Genomic DNA, 16,973 nt, shown 5'->3' on the forward strand with positions numbered 1-16,973 from the left:
CAGGAGGTCAGGCCACAGTAGTTCTCAGGTGGCCCCTGACGTCCAGTCCAGGTGCAGCCTAGGTGCCTCTACATGATCTTCTGTACACACATTCACATGTATACAGTATGTGTGCTTATTATGCAAAACATGTTCACGCTTATTTTAGTAGCTATGTAATATTCCATCCAGTTCATTTATCACAATTTACTTCATTATATTTGATATTGTAGATAATTTAGTGATCCTTAAAAATGTAGCTTTCCCCCCATTTCTGTTAAATTCCCTTAGCATGGCTTCTTAGGAATGGGACCACCTGCCTCGTGAAGAGCCACGCCTCGACAAGGCTGTTCCATCGGACCACAAAGACCCCTGCCCCGCCTAGGCCTGCTAAGCCACTCACATGAGCCTCCCTCGAGGCAGGTGCTGCCAGCACAGGTGAACCTCCCACCCGGGCAGGTGCGTCGCTCCCTCTGGGGCCTGACAGCGTGGAAGGTGCAGTGTGCTCTCGGGCTTTAGCCTTCTCTCTCACGAGTCCCTCCCAGCGTATGGCGAGAAGTCCCTTGTAACCACTCCCGACCCAGACGTGGCCTCTGCCCTTGGAGAGCGGAGCTGGAGCAGAGCTGCTGGGACCAGGGCCTCACACAGGGCGGCCCTTCCTGCCGTGGCACCCAGTCCCCAGTTCAGGAATGCGGACAGGCGTCTGGTCCCAACAACTTTCTCCCAGCAATAATCCTGGTGCCCTCGAGCTCTACACTTGTGGTTTAATAAAACGCAGCAACAGAGAACAAACGCCCATTCATTGGGTCCTGGTGGCGGGCGCGGGTGCAAGGTCACCGGAGATAAGACGGCGGATTTCTGGGGGAGTCAGTCTGCATGGGAGCCTGATTGGACTGTTTGGCTTGAGGGCCTGGATGCATGCCCCTGCTAGTCCAGAGTCTGATGGTCAAGGGCAGTGCAGCGACCACGCAGAAGAGTCACACTGACGCCTTGTCACGCCCAGGACAGGTTGTGGTGAACGAGAGCTTGAGAAAAGCCCACCGGACTACACACTTCAAAGCTTCTCCTTCACATCGTACACAGTGTTGGTTTAATGGTCTACAGAAGACACAGTTTCCTAATGCAAACAGATCTAACGTATAGCAGTATGCCAATACTGTATCATGCAACTGAGCTCCATTTCCAGGTTTATTTATCCTTTGTTTTCCACCCAAAACTTCTAACCTTTGAAACGAGGGCACCTTAGGAAAAGAGAAAGTGCATTTCAGTCGCTGCTGTTACTTCTATGTAACGGAGAAAGGGGTCTAGTTTGCCAGAACTTGAACCGACCTGCAGCAACTACAGCTTTGACTTCTTTCGTTGCTTTCTGTTTCGTCTGTGTCCAGAGAGACAGTTAAAGGAGACAACTCTCCTTCTTTGACCCTGAGTTGCTCTCCAAACACCAGACAGGGCAGGGCGCCACTCTTGCTCCCGACACCCTGACAGCCCCACCCCACTCCTGCACTCATGCAGACCCACGGGCGGCCACAGAGGGGACGTCCCACTCAGGAAAACAATTCGCCCACGGCTCTGACTGCTGGTGCAACAATGGGGACGGCAAGGTGGCTTTGCCCCAGGTTTGGGGCAACACCTGGGGTGTGAGGTGCAGAATGCAGGTGGCCTGGCGCACTGGAAGTCTGTCTGAGAGGTCACATGGTGTCATGGTCACGGACGCCAGAGCAGCTGGGGCTCAGGTGAAACAAGGCTTGCCCGCCATGGGAGCAAGGCGCCACGGAGCAAAGAAGCCGCGGCGTCAGACGGGAGCCCTCAGAGCAGAACAAATGAACGAACGGACAAAGGGACGTGGCAGACGCGGCCGGGCCAGGAGCTGGCTGCATGCGGCGGGGGTGGGGGGCCCTGGAGCTTCAGCTGCTGCTGGTCAAGGCTCCCCAGAGTCCCAGCTGAACAAGAACCAGCACAGGGGTACGGGGGACGCACACAGAGGGGTCGACAGGAAAGGGTTCGGCGTTAATGGCTAACCTGGTGGGTCTCTAAGCCGGCTGCCACTGGTCCCCCCCTCTCCCAGGTGTGCTAGGGCTCCTAGAGAGAGGGAGAACGCAAGTCACCCACGGCACACAGGGAGAGCGCCCTGGGGACAGGATGGGGGCTTCCTCTGCTGGCTGGGCTCCTATGCCACCGCCTGCTTGCTGTGCGTGGGGATTTCTCTATCACGCGTGCTTGCCAGCCGCCAGCTCGTCCAGAGACAGTGCCCAGCATGCATGCCGAGACCCAGGCCCCCCACGGCACAGACTCATTGCAACACAAGTGGAATGAGGTTCCTGTCACTTTTGGAGACTGGGGGACAGGAGCAGGCTCAGAGCAAACATGGCTGGGTCGAGGTGGCGCAGTGCCCTGTCCCGGGCCCTGGCGGTTCCGTGCATGAGGACCCTTCTGACAAGTGAGGGACAGCCACTCCTGCAGGCACTACCCAGCCCCTCTGTTCTCACGGGGTCCTAGCACAAATGCGGCACCGCAGCTCACCATACTCAGCGAGGATGACAAGGGGTCTCAATTGTGGGGCAAGAGTAACAGGAAGGAAGAAAGATACGTTCCTTCAGGCGCAGGAAATGTCCATCTGGGTCTTTAGCCTAGCTAGTGGGTAAAAGTACGGCCACGGGTTGACGCCAACTTCAGTCCCTTCGAACGTCCCATGGTTTCCGTCCTGCCCCCCGGGAACAGACGCGGATGGCGCTCGCTCACCTGTCCGGCAGTTGTGAAACTCCAGCGCGCTCTCGATGCGGAAGGTCTTCTCGCAGGTGCCGCACCGGTACCTGTACTCGCTGTCCACCTGGGCGGAGGGCAGCGGGTCAGTGACAGGAGGGGCCCGAGGAGGTTCAGGCAGCATGAGCTCCCTGCTGGGCCATTCTAGCAACGTCCCCGTTCTGTGTGGTTTACGACGCTTTTCTATGCCTCTCCTGCTCCACTTAGGAACATGAAGAGCTTTTCACTCTTCCCACCCAATTTCCCTAGAAAGAGCACCCCATACTCAGGTGCCTGCCTGCTCACCGCTTCCCACTCCTCCTGGCCACCCTGTCCGTGCCTGGCCAGGCCACCTGCACATGCCATAGGGCGCGGCCGCTGCGGTTCTCCCCTCTCCCCTGGCCCTAGCCCCTCGCCCTGCCTGGACGGCTCGGTCGGTGGCCTGCTTCACCCTGAAACCAGGAAGAGAAGCCACAGCCGCACGCACCTCATTCCTGCTGTGCTTGTAAGAGACGTGCTGCTTGAGACTCTCCTTACGGCTGAACAGCTTGGCACACTCCTCACACTTGAACAGCTTGTCACCTAAGGAACCAGCGATAAAAAGCTGACCCGATGGCGCCCCTGAACTGCTGGCTTCCGGGGTCCGCGTGGGCCGGGCAGCCCCCGGCCGCGCCGCCGCTGGCAGAGGAGCCGGGACTCACCGTGCGAGCGCACGTGCCTGCTCAGGTTGCTGCTGTTCTGGAAGACCTTGCTGCAGGTGCTGCACTGGTAGACCCGCCGGTGCTCCCCCAGCTGCCGGACCAGCTTCCGCCGGATGCCGTGTCGGCTCGAGAGGATCAGGCTCCTCTTGAGCGTGATGCTGCTGCTCTGGTGATGCGGGAACCTGACCAGGGCGACAAGCGGGCTGTGAGACAGGTGGGACACTGGGCTGTTGGGGGGAAAGAGTTCAAGGCTACCGCCTTCTTGGAAAGAGTCCTTCCAAATCGTCCCAGCTTGATGAGCGAAGGAAGGGGAGAAGCTCAGGCATCCCCCAGGGGCCTGGGCATCCAGAAGGAGAGGCACCTTGGATGTGCAATGGCAGAGGAAGCTTTCTCTGTACCGGCCACACATCCTAATAAGTTTACCTCTGGCTACCAGAAAGCCTCAAGCCCAGCCTGGGCTTCAGCTAGAGAAGCCACATCTGTGCTGTTTGCTCACTGCTTTCTATTTTCCCTGCACCCGATTTTTAAAGTGTCTTCTGCCTGTTAAACATGTTTTTGATTCTAAGTCATGAAAACCCTTGGGCAATAAGGTAGATTGTAAATAAACAAACAGGTAACACCATTTCTGTCATGACTTTGGTTTCAGTATTTCCACAAGTTTCCAGACTGTGGAGGACCAGGCACATTTTGACAACGGTCAGAGGCACTCCAAAAAGAGCTGGAGGAGAAAAGAATTGCCACCAGCTTATTCAACTTCAGGGCAAAAATTATCCAAGAATAACAATGAAATACAAAAGACACTTTCCTTGTTCACACAAAGAAAAAAGAAAACACCTAGTAAGGTGTTAATTTACAGAAATTCAAATATAAAACTGCTTTATCCTAAAAGCCAAGAGGTGGGGGTGACCCGTGTGCTCACTGAAGCAGGACTGGAGAAACAAAATGTGGTCCATCCCTATGGGGGACTATTCCTCAGCCTTAACACGGAAGGACATTCAGACACAGGGCACAGCACGGATGAGCCTGGAGGGCCTCCTGCTGAGGGGCACAGCCAGACACAGAAGGACGCATATGGGTGACTTCACTTACATGAGGTGCCCAGAGTATTCAGACTCATAGACACAGGAAGTGGAAGGGTGGGTGCCAGGGGCTGGGGAGGGGGACAGGTAGTAACTGTTAAATAAGTATAGGATTTCAGTTTAAGGAAGATAAAAAAGTTATGAAGATGGATGACAGTGACTGTATTTAAAAACACTGAACTGTACTCTTAAAATGGCTAAGGTAATAAATTTCATGTTATGTCTATTTTACCACTATAAAAATATTTAGAAAGCTGTTTTCATGATAGATGCACCATTAAACTGGGTTTCGACAGCTGCCCAGGCTCATTGGTTTCCATCAGGAGAACAAGACCCTCCTCTCATCAGGCCTTCCCCTCGGGAGGCCCCTTCCCTCCCAATGGGAATCCCGGCCACCGGTGCTTCCTGCCCCGAGGGCTGGGGCGGGACTCACTTTGGCACTGCAGCCGCGTCGCCGGCGGTGGTGGCCAGCTTCCCCAGGACCAGCTCCATGATGTGCTCATCAGGCGCGGCAGTCACAGGCTCGTCCGGTGGCACCTCAGTGATGATTTCTGCCACTTGCTCTGTGTAGAAGGAATGGGACAGGCCATGTCACCACCAGGGCAGGGGACAGGACACAGCCCAACCAAGACACCCACGGGGACCACAGCCAGGCCCACGATGTAGACGCAGATTCCAAGATTTACACGGGGCAAAAGAAAAGAAAGGAAAACTAGCAACATTTTAGAACCCATGTGTTTAACTGTATACACAGAAAAGCAGGATATTCTTAACTCAAAGCTGGAGTGATACATTGTGCTTCTTTTTTAAAACCACAGTAGTGGTAATGCTATTTCCATCCCTCTTCACCCCAACCAAAAACAAAGCGTTTTGATATATAGTGGAATCTTATAATTTATGAATTTACTCGTGACAGAGATTTAAAGATATTAATTTTATAACTAGACAAGCCACCTTGAGTATGTTCAAAAGTGATAACCATTCAGCACAAGAGTCAAATACGAAATAACCACAGTAATAGGGACCCTGGCCCAAGTCTCTGGACAAAAAAGATACAGGAAGATCACACAAGAGAATTAGCACTGGTCCGACCACGTGACCCGCTACGCGTCTTCCTAACGCAACTAACCATTAGAGAAATAATCGCTGAGTAGCTGCTGGGTCTTCACTTGCCCTACCTGTCCAGAGAAGGGGGAGGCTCACCCCCTTCTGCCCCACCAGGCCCACAGAGCACGGAGACCGTGAGCAGGCTGCACACTGGCCAGTGAGGGGCAAAGCTGGGCGTGCTACATGAAGGCTGTTCCTCTAACTCTTTTTAATTCTCAGAAAGAATAAGAATAGTTTTCTCTTACTTTCTGCTGGGATAAAACAGCAGCAAAAAGAAAACTGCCCAGTGGTCAGTCAGGAAGGCAGCGAGGGGACCCATGCCGCAAAGGTGGGTCAAAGGCCCCTCTAAACTCAACTGGGGGTGTTGTCAGGGAGAATGAGCTTCAGCCATGGCTGGGAAACCAGCTGCATGCCCACCCACACGTGACGGGGAGTGGAGGAGGGGCAGTCACGCAATGACTAACACTGCTAGGCCGCCAAGGAGGCATGGCCGAGGCAGCCCACGTGCCCCATGCCTGACACCCGACACTGGAGGAGCGCCGTTCACGTGAACTCCTGGGATGGGCAAGCCCGATTCCCAAGAGACGGGGGGCCAGTGGCTGGGAGATGGAAAAGTCCTGTCTCAGTCAGGTGCTGGTTACGCAGGTGGCCCCACCTGTCCAAGTTCACAACCTGCACACTTCCTCGCGCAAATTGTATCATACGTAAACTGTACTCCAAAAGAGCTAATTTACGGAAAAAGAGGAGGACTTAGATTCCACTCCACGTGGGCTCCCAGTGCTGAGTTTTCATGCCCCAAACAGGTGACAGGTGACATGGCCTTGGGTTGCTCCCAGTCTCCCAAGACTAGCCCTGGCCTGCTGGCTCCTCCCCCAGGACCAGCCCTCACCTGCTGGCTCCTCCCCCAGGACCAGCCCTCACCTGCTGGCTCCTCCCCCAGGACCACCCCTCACCTGCTGGCTCCTCCCCCAGGACTACCTCTCTCACCTGCTGGCTCCTCCCCCAGGACCACCCCTCACCTGCTGGCTCCTTGCCTTCAATGATGACCAGAGGCTGCTCTGGTTTCGAGACTTTGGGTTTTCTCCCTCTTCGAGGCTTTTTCTTCTGCTCTTTGGTGGCACTGACGCTCTTGGGAACTGCAGGAGACTCCCCCTGAGACGTGTCTGGTTCCTTGTCTGGAGCCCCTTCCTGCTGGCTGGCCGGAGCAAGGCTTTTGGTTTGTTCCAAGTGACCCAGCAGATGCTCTGTGGCAGAGGGAGGCACAGGCCCGGGGGCACGAGGAGGCCCGTCAGCGTGGCTGCTCCCACCCCTCGGTTTTTTTCTGCAGTTTTAGTTGCTAACTGTGTGCCCTCAGCATACGTAAGTAAACTTTATTTCCACTGCTTTGGAAAATAAAGCATTCCCACTGCACCAAACACGACTGGTACTTTCAAAAGTCAATGAGGTTCACCACACACAGGGCTGTACAAACGAAAGGCATGTGTACACACGTGTGTGCAAACGGAAGTATGGAAGGGTATGTGAAAACCCCAGTGTGGTTCTCTCTTTAGGCTTATTTGTGTTTTCTGATTTTTCTACAACAAGTGCACAACACGATTACTTAAAAATGTAACCTGTAAGCGGAACAGGAGAAATATTCAATCCACATCTTTAAAAACAGTGCATAACTGCAAAAACCCCTTTGCTTTATTTTCAAGCTAACAAAGCCTCAGGAACATCAGAGGCCAAGAAACCCGGACGAAGCACAGGAGACAGGCAGGCAGAGGGGGCACAAAGGTGGAGAGCGGCCAAGCTCCCAAGTGAAGGGGACTTGGCTCGACCACTGGGTCTCAGGGCACCAGCAGGAAGGAGGGGGAGGACCCACAGGATGCTGGGGACCAATGCCTGAAATGACAGAAGGCACCTGTGTGCACACTGGGCCAAGGACCGATTCTTCATATTGTAAACCTCCACTGGTTCAACTCGGGCGCTGGGTATGAAGTTGTTACACCTTCATTTGTCCTGTACTTAGGGACACTGCGCTGGGCGTGTGCCCACGGAGAACCAGGGAGGGAGCGTAAATCACAGGCGAGCGCAGTGCTATGCGACACGTGTCAGGGGAAGGGTTTGGCGGCTCAGCCACAAGGCAGAGCACGCTAACAATGAGCCCTTCTGGCTGAAAACACTTGGAAAGACTAGATAAAATCAGAGCCCCCCCCCGGCCCCCCCACAACTGAAATACACCACTGAGCTTAACGGGAGGAAGAGAGTAAGACCTCATGACGCCAGACGCACACGGAGGGGACTTCACGCCACAGCATAGGAACACGAGCTGAGGGAGGCACTGGGCAGAGGGCCTGCTTCCCACACATGCAGTTCTGAGAGACACGCTCCCAGGGCTGAGCTGCTCCAGGAAGCCAGGGAGTATCCCGACGGCCGTGCGTCTGGCCGTCCAAAAGGGATGGCGTGCAGGTGACCGCACAGACCCCAGTGACCAACACAGGACCTGTGAGAATCTAACCCAGCAACCCGAGCCCCCCCCCCCCCCCTTACCATTCAGGAGCTGCAGCTCCAGGAAGGTGGCAGAACACACTTTACACACCCACTGGCTCAGCTCCGATTCCACCGGGGCGCTGTTTTCCGGGGTGCCTGTGGCTTCAAGAGAGAGACAAGGTGATCCTCAGCAACTCGTCTGTCCCCGGAGGCCCAGCCCAGCAGAGAATGCACCTGTCCTCACAGGTGACAGTGAGTGGCGACGGCTCACGAGCACCTTCGATGGTCCAGGCACTGCTCTGCCCTCGGAGTTTTACACACATGGGGTCATCCGGCCTCACGAATGCCCTCATTTCACAGATGAGGAAACCGAGCACCAAGAGGTGGCGCCATAGCAGCCTCAGGCAGGGTCTCTCTAGTCATCAAGGTCTTCCTCCAAGAAGCCCGTCCAGGGGCACCAGGCACACCCTTCGAATGACCTCAAGAAAAAAAATGCGTCCTACACACAAAATCAAATTCCTCAGTCTCTCATCGGCTCACACAACAAGGGACAGAGGGACCCAAAATGGCCAGTCCACATGCCCTGAGCCTGGTGTGGCAACAGCCTCAGCCCAGCGCTGTCCACCGCTTTGTGCAATGACAGGGATGCTCTGTAACTGCGCTGTCCTGGATGGCAGCCCCATGTGCCAGTGCTCCCAAGGGACTGAGTTTTTCATTCTATTTCATTTGAATTTAGAGTTAAGTAGCCACGCAGGGCAGGTGGCTGCTGGCCAGGGCACGCCTCTCGTCCTTCTTCATCACAGAACCTCAGGGGCCTAAGGAGGCAGGAGATGACCAGGCCTCACGGAAGACAGAGGGGGAGCCCTGGCTGTGAAGAGGGGAACTGAAGTCTCCCTGTTAAAAAATGACTGGTGCCCTTGTGGGACCTAAATGTTGGGGACGTGATCTTCTGGCCCAGCCTGACTTCTCTAAACCCCATCAGGCAGCCTGTCAGGGCTGGCCTAGGGCCATGAGCCATCACCACCATGCCCACTCCTGTCACTGTATAGCCGGTGTTGACACTCAAGGGCCACTCACACAATAAACTCCTGGGTTCTTAACTAAATCATCTAGAACTGCGACTGCAGGTACCTTCAGTATTGGGGAAAAGTACACATCTTTCTGTATCAAAAGTGAGCAATAAGGATGCAAAGGATGGAAGAAAAAGATGTTGATTTGCTCCAATTGTTGGCATGCACTTTCTGAGTCCTTGTAGGATTAAAAAAGAAGAAATATAAATGCAATATGAAATTTTTGTTATATTAAGAGCATATAGTGAGCAGAGGGGTCAGGACCGAGTGGAATGGGAAGCAGCGTACTGTGGTGGGCTGTCCCCTCCAAACCAACCCCTGATCTCTGAGAGTCCTCTGGGAATACCTGCATGAAGTAGGTCAGGAGGTCAGAGCCAAATTCCCGTTTCTCACTCACCTTCCCAAACACAAGGGGTTCTAAAGGGAGGACACACTTGCCCAGGAGTTTCAGGAAAGGATGAGATGTGGGTTGGCTGGAAGCTGACCCACATGAATCCAAACTTATCTCCTGGAATAAGGTCACTTAAAATCGGTAAGTTTTATTGTATGTAAACCACACGTAAATGGTGCTGCTTTAAAAAATACTAGAGCCAGCTCATCAAAATGCTGTTGTTGACTTAAAATGGTGATGCTCTATGTGATTTAAAATAGTTGCCCAAATGTATGAAATGTGTTTATATTTCATCTTTTTCATTAGAAAGGCAATTCTGAAGATGTGGTGTTGACGGCCAACCCTGAACCTCACGCAGTCACCCGTTCACACCCACTATAGTAGCCAGTGACTTGCACTAATTTCCAAAACATGCTTGTCATTTTTCCCAAAACGGGAAACCATGAATAGTATTTCCAAAGTTTGAGATTACCTAAGTTGCTTACTTATTTCCTCAATTCAAAAACTAGTTTGGGGTGACCATGCCTTCCAGCTTATGCTAGTTGTCCTGTCGTGAACAGCGTCCCACATTCTCGGAACCTAGAGGAGGAGTTACAGTCACCCTCGTATTCCTGAACAACAGTGATCAGGACAATACAGTACCAGGCTAACGTCATTAAAACCTACTCTCTGAAAAATCAGCTCCAGATTAAAGAGCTCCGCAGCAGGTAAAAAGCAAACAGAACAACTGTAACTCCAGCAAGTGGCATCGGCCTTTGCTTTGACCTTGACCTTGAGCACTGTGAGGGGTGCACCATCATCCAGGACATAAATGACAAGGTCAGCCTCTAACAACCCAAATCCTGACGCGCAGTCTGGGCTAGTCTCACCCACGGCTGGGCCGTAACGTACTGGGGACACGAGAGCGCCAGCTCAGACAGAGCCCAGCAATCCTGCACGGCGCTGGGGAGCCCAGCTCGTCATGCTGGACGTGGACCCCTGACCCAGTGGGGCACCACAGCGGGCGCCTCCCTCGGGGCCAGGTGCCTGGCTGTAGCAAATCCTAGAGGATGGCGGAAAGTCATCGGTCTCTCCAAATTCTTTCTGTTCACTTCACTATCAAAATAAGACCCCCCATAAAGCCCAGTCTTCCCATGAATGTGTCTGTGAAGGGGCAACCGGCCACCCGTGCTGCCAAGCTGCCTTTATCTTCCTGCTGCCACCAGACCTGGAGCGTAGGGCACCTGGCTCCCCTGACATTCCCCTTGGACGCCCCCAGGAGCTCCCCACTCCACCAGCGCCCACCCAGCCTGCAGTGGCTGGAGAGTGACCCCTGGCACTCAGGGCCACCTGGAAGCTTTGGGTAGGGTCTCTGCAGTTGTCATGAGAGTAAGATGAGGTCAGGTTGGATTCAGGTGGACCCCAAATCCAATGACTGGTATCCTCTTAAGAAGAGGACACTGGGACACAAGGAGAGAGCCTTGTGAAGACACAGGCAGGGATCCGAGTGATGCAGCTACAAGCCAAGAAAAGCCAAGGGCTGCCCACACCACCAGATCCCAAGAGGCCGAGAAAGGGTTCTCCCTCAAAGCCTCCAGAAAGAACCAGCCCCGCCCCCACCTTGACCTCCAGCTCCTGGCCTCCAGACTGTGAGACAATCTAGTTCTGTCATTTGGGCAGCGTCATGGGGTCCTCCCCTCATACTCCGCTGGGTGTCACCCAAGGCAGCTCCCCAAACCTCAGCCACATGAGCGCACACACCAGACAGACCAACCTTCCAAACATGAAGACTCGCTCTAGAGCTGTTTTGAATCACACTGGGTTTACTACAGAGGGAACAAGCCATTTGCTTGCTGGAATCCTGCCACGTGGGGGCGTCGGGGCGATAATCTTCATGGCAACAATAAACATGGCCCCCCCACGGCACCAGGAGGAGCATGGGCAAGTGTGGTTATGACAGGTTGAAAACGTCCAGAGTCAGCCACGTCCTGGGTCTCTCAGGGGTCTGTGGAGATGACCCACGCCACCAAGACCCACAGCTGGAAAGATTTAAATTCAATGGGTCACCTCACAAAGTGATGCCTGGACCCTCTTTGCCAGATACGACTTTGATTTGCATTTCTAATAGGAACATCGGGTTTGACTGTCACGAGGTCTTTCTTTGAACGCACACACATACATGTGTACACACGCATGCACATACCCCACGTTCTAGAGGAGGCTGTGAGGTGGACCGCACAGCCCTGGAGCCAGATTCCTCCGTCTCCTGCAGTGGACTGGGGACAGGCTCCTTACCCTCTCTGTGCTCAGTTTCCTCTGCCCCACACCAGGGACAACACCCGACCTCAGAGGACAGGATGAGCCACTGTGTGCGAAGCCCTGCGGGCAGAGCTGGGATGCGGCGTGTTGTGTGCGAATGCGGGATTTACTGCAGCAGAATTCAGAGGTGCAGCTTTCCACCAGCAAGGGTCTGGCTGAGAGGTGAGATCTTCTATTTGTTTATCAGCCCGGAAATTGACCAAGCGGAGCAACACCCAGGCATGTGGGGTCAAGACCCACGCTCTGCTTGCCCCACGCCCAGCCAACTCGCCAGGTACAATTGCTCACTGACACCGGGGCCCGCACACAGCCCCGGGCCCTCAGCGCCTGTGCGAGGCCCACCACGTACCGTGGACGCTGGAGCAGGCCTGCTTCAGCATGGGCTTGTCCATCTTCTTGGCATAAAAGGCCGCGTACCACACGCGCAGCTCGGTGCCAGGGGGGATGTCCCTCGAGGTGGTGAAGTACACGTCATTGTCGTGCTGGAAGGCCGTGAGGTTCTGGTGCTCGGGCCCCACCGCTGGCCGCACCAGCATCATCCAGTTGCAGTCGTCCTCGTTGGAGGTGTCAAAGCACACGGGGTGCCCATCCTTCTGGAACACCTGAGAGGGAGTGGGCCCACCGTGGAGGATCTGGTTAGCCGCCCGTCTGTGTCAGCATATATGTGGGGGGGAGGGAAGGGGGACGGGCTGAGCCACCGGTCTAGACGGTGCAGCACTGGGGCCAAATCGGGCTCCGTACAGGTCCTGTTTAGGGCTTTACAGTAGTCAGGGGGGGTCTCAGACAAGTCAGGCTGGTCACAGGCAGATACAGAGAAAGATCCAGGTGTCATAGGGAAACCTGAGGTCTTCGCCCTGTTGGGAACTGAGGCTCCTGAGCTCTACACCTGGTCCAGGTGTCATTGGGACACTTGAGTTTATGCATGGCTCAGTTGGTGACTAGGATGCCTGATTTTGACCTGTGGTCCAGGTGGGTGTCTAGGTACTTCTACTTGTGATCTAGGTGGCATCAGGACACCTGAGTTTTATTCCTTGTTCAAGTATCATTAGAACACCTGAGTTCTACTCCTGGTCCACGTGTCATTGGACACATGACCTCACTGGGAATCAGAATGCCTGAGTTCTACTTCCGGCCCAGGTGGGAAATGGGACGCCTGAGCTCTGCACCTGGTCCAGATGTCGTTGGGACACCTGAATTCTACCCATGGCCCAGTTAGGAATGGGGATGCCTGAGTTGTACTCATGGTCCAGGTGTCACTGGGATATCTGGGCTCTATACCTGGTCCAGGTCTCATTGATTCACCTGAGTTCTATGCATGGCCCAGTTGGAAATTAGTTGCCATGTTGTACTCATGGTCCAGATGGGCATCAGGACACCTGAGTTCTCCCGGCTCTATTACAGGGTGTTTAGTGACTTTAGCAAAGTTCTCTGGTCTTTCGAAGATGTGCCTGCTTCTGTAACAGAGAACTGTTCCTTATGGATTAAATGCAAGCAGGGGAAGAAACAAGTATTTTGAAGTTCAAAGTAAGCACACAGCATAGGGAGTTCTTGTCCCCTATTTTCTGATGTACTTGTTACTTCCTCACCGTAGGAAAAAAATCTCTCCCTTCTCCTTCTCCTGAGATTTTCCGATAGAAGCTCCCCACTGCTAATGAGCAGGAGGCCTCCTCTGAGGATGAAGCCCTCAGACACTAGGGGAGAGGGCAGAGGGGGGCACCAGGTGCCCAATGACCCCCAGCTGGTGTAGGGGCGTGCTCCCAGTGGGCCTCAGCCCTCCTTCCAAGGGGCATAAAGCTGCCCCAGGCACGCAAGTGCTCCACACTGAGCCTGGGCTGAACAGCACACATGCCAGACATGGACCTTCAGCATCAGGTCACTGAAAGAAACCAAGACGTGCATAAAGGGCTGTTTCAAAGGGACCTTGACCCATGGAGACCGTGTATCATGTGGCCCAGGTCCCACGAAGGACAGCAGCCAGCAGCCTTTCCTTCTTTCTTTCTCTTTTCTTGTAAACAAATAAATGCCTTTCCTTTTCCCTCATTTAGCTGAGATTGGCCTTGTGAGTTCAATTTTCCAAGGACTGCCCCAAAGCCGAGGTTATCGATTTCATCTGTCCCAAAAGGTCGGCCTCTGCTAAGGGTCTCTGAGAAGAGCCCGCCTCTGTGGGTGACTGTGGCTGACCAGCGCCCTGCCCTGCTCCTCCTCTGTTATTTCTCAGGCTTGCGCTGGGCACAGGGACAGGCCATGAACACCACCTGCAGCCCCTGGCCTCGTGGGCTCCCACGGGTCTCACTTCCAGCCTTCTAAGCCCTCCCTGCAACTCCCATTCGGTTGCCCTCAATTTCACATAAAAGCGGTCCTATCCCAAGTCTGATGGGCTTTTTAGAGCTGCCAAACTTTGCACCGGTGCCAACCGCAGCCTAAACAAAACACCCTCCTTTGGAAAGAGCTTGGCAAAGTACATTCACCCTGCCTAGGTGTGACAGTCACTAGGCCAGCGCACTACTGCAAGAAGTGACAGACGCGTCCGCCTCCTACAGCCTGTAACATCCACCTAGGTCGTAAGAGAAGTGAAGGCAACATCTGGGTCTCCCCTTGCCTACATTTTAAATACATGCTCTTTAGTGTTTGCGAAGTTGAAAATGACAAATTGCTGACTTAACTTGGATGCTCTTGTGAGACAAAACGCAAGCTAAAAGGGGGACATTCCGCTGGAAGTCAAGCAGAACTGCACTGCGTGGAGCTGTTTCCAGGACCCCAGTGAGCCGCAGGCACTCAGCAGCTGCGGCCCCCCACGCATGGAGGAAGGTCATAGGGCACCCGGCTCCTCAGCCCCGTCAGCACAGCCTTTACCTTCAGCGGAAAGGCAGATTCCTTCTCCCATTTGGCGACTCTCCTCGACTCGAAGGGCCCAAACTGGGTTCGCTTGACGAGCTGCGTCACAGCGAACACGCCTTCGGCTCCATCTTCCAGTCGTCTGATCTCCAAGTTGGAGGGAAGGGACGACCTGAAAATGGAGCCCGACGAGTCCCAGGGTGCCCCCGGCCGGAGCCAGGCCCACACACAGGGACGCAGGTGACGAAGATTCATGAAAAGCTCGCTCTTACCCACCGCCCAGGGTGCATGACGGAGGGCCACTTACTACAGGACAATTTACGATCCCCACCCGCCTGAGACTGAGCCAACACACACGTACTTCAGGCGTGGGGTGCGCCGGGCCTACAGAGACGGTGCAGACGGCTCTTGCCCACAGAAGCACACAGGCCAGGGAGGGAGAAAGACTACAGGCGCTCTGAGACCAGGGGCCACGTGGAAAGTTCCACGAGAAAGAGAGGAAGAGCCACGGGCACTCCAGAGGCCAGGAAAGGGCTTCCAGCTGGGCTAAACTGGTTGGATTCGTGGAGGATGTGGCCTTTGTAAGTAAACAGGAGAATGTCAAGGAGGCAGTGCTGGAGGAGAGGGCACACGGGCTGGGACCCCACATGCGCCAAAGCATCAGCGAGGAACCCAATTAGGGAGGGTCCACTGAGGGGCTGATGGTTCCCAGTGGGGTTTTGTGGGCAGCAGGCAGCCACGGGAGGTTTTGGGAGAGAGCTGATCCATCTCTACTTCAGGCAAAATTATTAATCTCTTTGTTTTGAGAAGGTAAGTCACAGTGAGAAAAAGTAAATAATAAAGAGGCTGGGAAACCAGCTGGGAGACTTCTAGAAATAGCACTGATAAGATAATTATAGTACAGTACCTCCTTGTGCCAGGCACTAGATCATGTATAATGACCACAGTATTTACAGGGGGTACTGTGATTCTGCTTGCTTTACAAATGAGGCAATTGAGGTGCAGAAAGAATGCCTGATCCAAGTTCAAAGAGCTACCACATGGCTGACCTGGGCTGTGAACCAGCAGTCACTCAGCCCTTGCTCCGGCCCACCAGGTGACATGGCCCCTGCAGGGACACAGTGGAATGGTAGAGCCACTGAGCCTCCTGACTGGATCTGCAGGTGCTTTTCCAGAAGCTGCCACGGCTTAGTCTTGCTACCTGCACTCACTGCTGCTCCCTATCCCACCCACATGGCCCACAGTGGGCATCGGTCAGTAGGGTGGCAGGTCTAGATTTGGGCCATGGGGAAACCGTGCGAGCAGACCTACAACTTGGCCGTTGCTCCTCAACCCATAAACCAGCCCAACCAATCAGTTCTCCTCTGGGCCTGCCTGGGTCTCAGCTTGGCTCCCCAGAACCACGAACTAGACAGGAGCCATTCCCTCTGAAGCCTTGGAGACATGCCTGACTCCTCCCGGCAACACACGACTCAGTTCCCAGGGGGTGGAAGTCACAGACGCCCTCGGGCAGCTGAGGACAGTCCTCGTCACCTGCGGTCTGCCCTCCCCATCCTCCGGGGTCCTCCCTTTCTGCAGATGTCGAGGCCGCCCGGCTGCGCTGCAGAGCCATGCAGACAGCCCTGCTGGACAGGCAGAGCTGTAACAACAGCTCTAGGCGCCACTCACCTGGCCCTGCTTAACACAAAGGAGTCCTTGACCGTGACCACGGGGCCCAGCTCAGGACACTCAGAGTCGTGGTACTGGCTGCAGTCTTCACACCCTGCAAACAGACATCAACATCAGGGGGAGACCCCAGAAGGACATCGGCTCCCCGCCCAGGAAGCACACACTCCCTGCCTGATGGGGGTGACCGACACTGCTCCCCACAAACATAACACAGTGCAGACACAGGATGTGCCCCCCAAGGAAAAGACTCAGCTCTCTGGCACATTTCAAAGCATGAAGAGTCACCTGTTTGGTGACGAAGAACAAGATCTTCCCAAGGAATGACAAGAAATGAAAATTCACCAGTCTCACCTGTTACTATAAACCTAACGCACCATAAACCGCTCTCCATACCCCTGGATGATTTTTCTGAATCAACTGCCAACCCCTGCAAAGGGCCCTTCGCCAGGAATTCTGAGAGAGATGAGCCTTTTAAAACTACGCCCCTGCCACACAATTCTCGTGTAATGAATCGTGCTTCTTAAAGCAAGTAAAATCATTTCAACTGAAAAAGAAACTGCTCTTCTGTATTATAAAGACAAAATGTGGGCCCGTGGACGTGGCTTTGCCCAGCGCCACGCCCGCCTGCGCTGGA

At 54.3% G+C, this 16,973-nt stretch overlaps 1 protein-coding gene across 1 annotated transcript in view; it reads right to left on the reverse strand.

The window, feature by feature from the left end:
* Positions 1-16,730, reverse strand: part of PRDM15 (PR/SET domain 15) — a 44,455-nt gene extending 27,725 nt beyond the window's left edge. Inside the window, exons 1-10 of the mRNA XM_090271030.1 lie at positions 16,691-16,730; positions 16,340-16,433; positions 14,690-14,843; positions 12,186-12,438; positions 8,138-8,239; positions 6,625-6,849; positions 4,932-5,061; positions 3,420-3,601; positions 3,206-3,300; positions 2,719-2,806 (exon numbers count right to left, since the gene is read on the reverse strand). Of these exons, the coding sequence (XP_090127156.1) occupies positions 2,719-2,806; positions 3,206-3,300; positions 3,420-3,601; positions 4,932-5,061; positions 6,625-6,849; positions 8,138-8,239; positions 12,186-12,438; positions 14,690-14,843; positions 16,340-16,433; positions 16,691-16,730 (1,363 nt within the window). The remainder of the gene's footprint in view (positions 1-2,718; positions 2,807-3,205; positions 3,301-3,419; positions 3,602-4,931; positions 5,062-6,624; positions 6,850-8,137; positions 8,240-12,185; positions 12,439-14,689; positions 14,844-16,339; positions 16,434-16,690) is intronic.
* Between the last annotated feature and the right edge of the window lie 243 nt (positions 16,731-16,973).

Source organism: Furipterus horrens, unplaced genomic scaffold (assembly GCF_987537825.1).
Source record: "Furipterus horrens unplaced genomic scaffold, mFurHor1.1.pri manual_scaffold_1, whole genome shotgun sequence".
Classification (NCBI taxonomy): Eukaryota; Metazoa; Chordata; class Mammalia; order Chiroptera; family Furipteridae; genus Furipterus; species Furipterus horrens.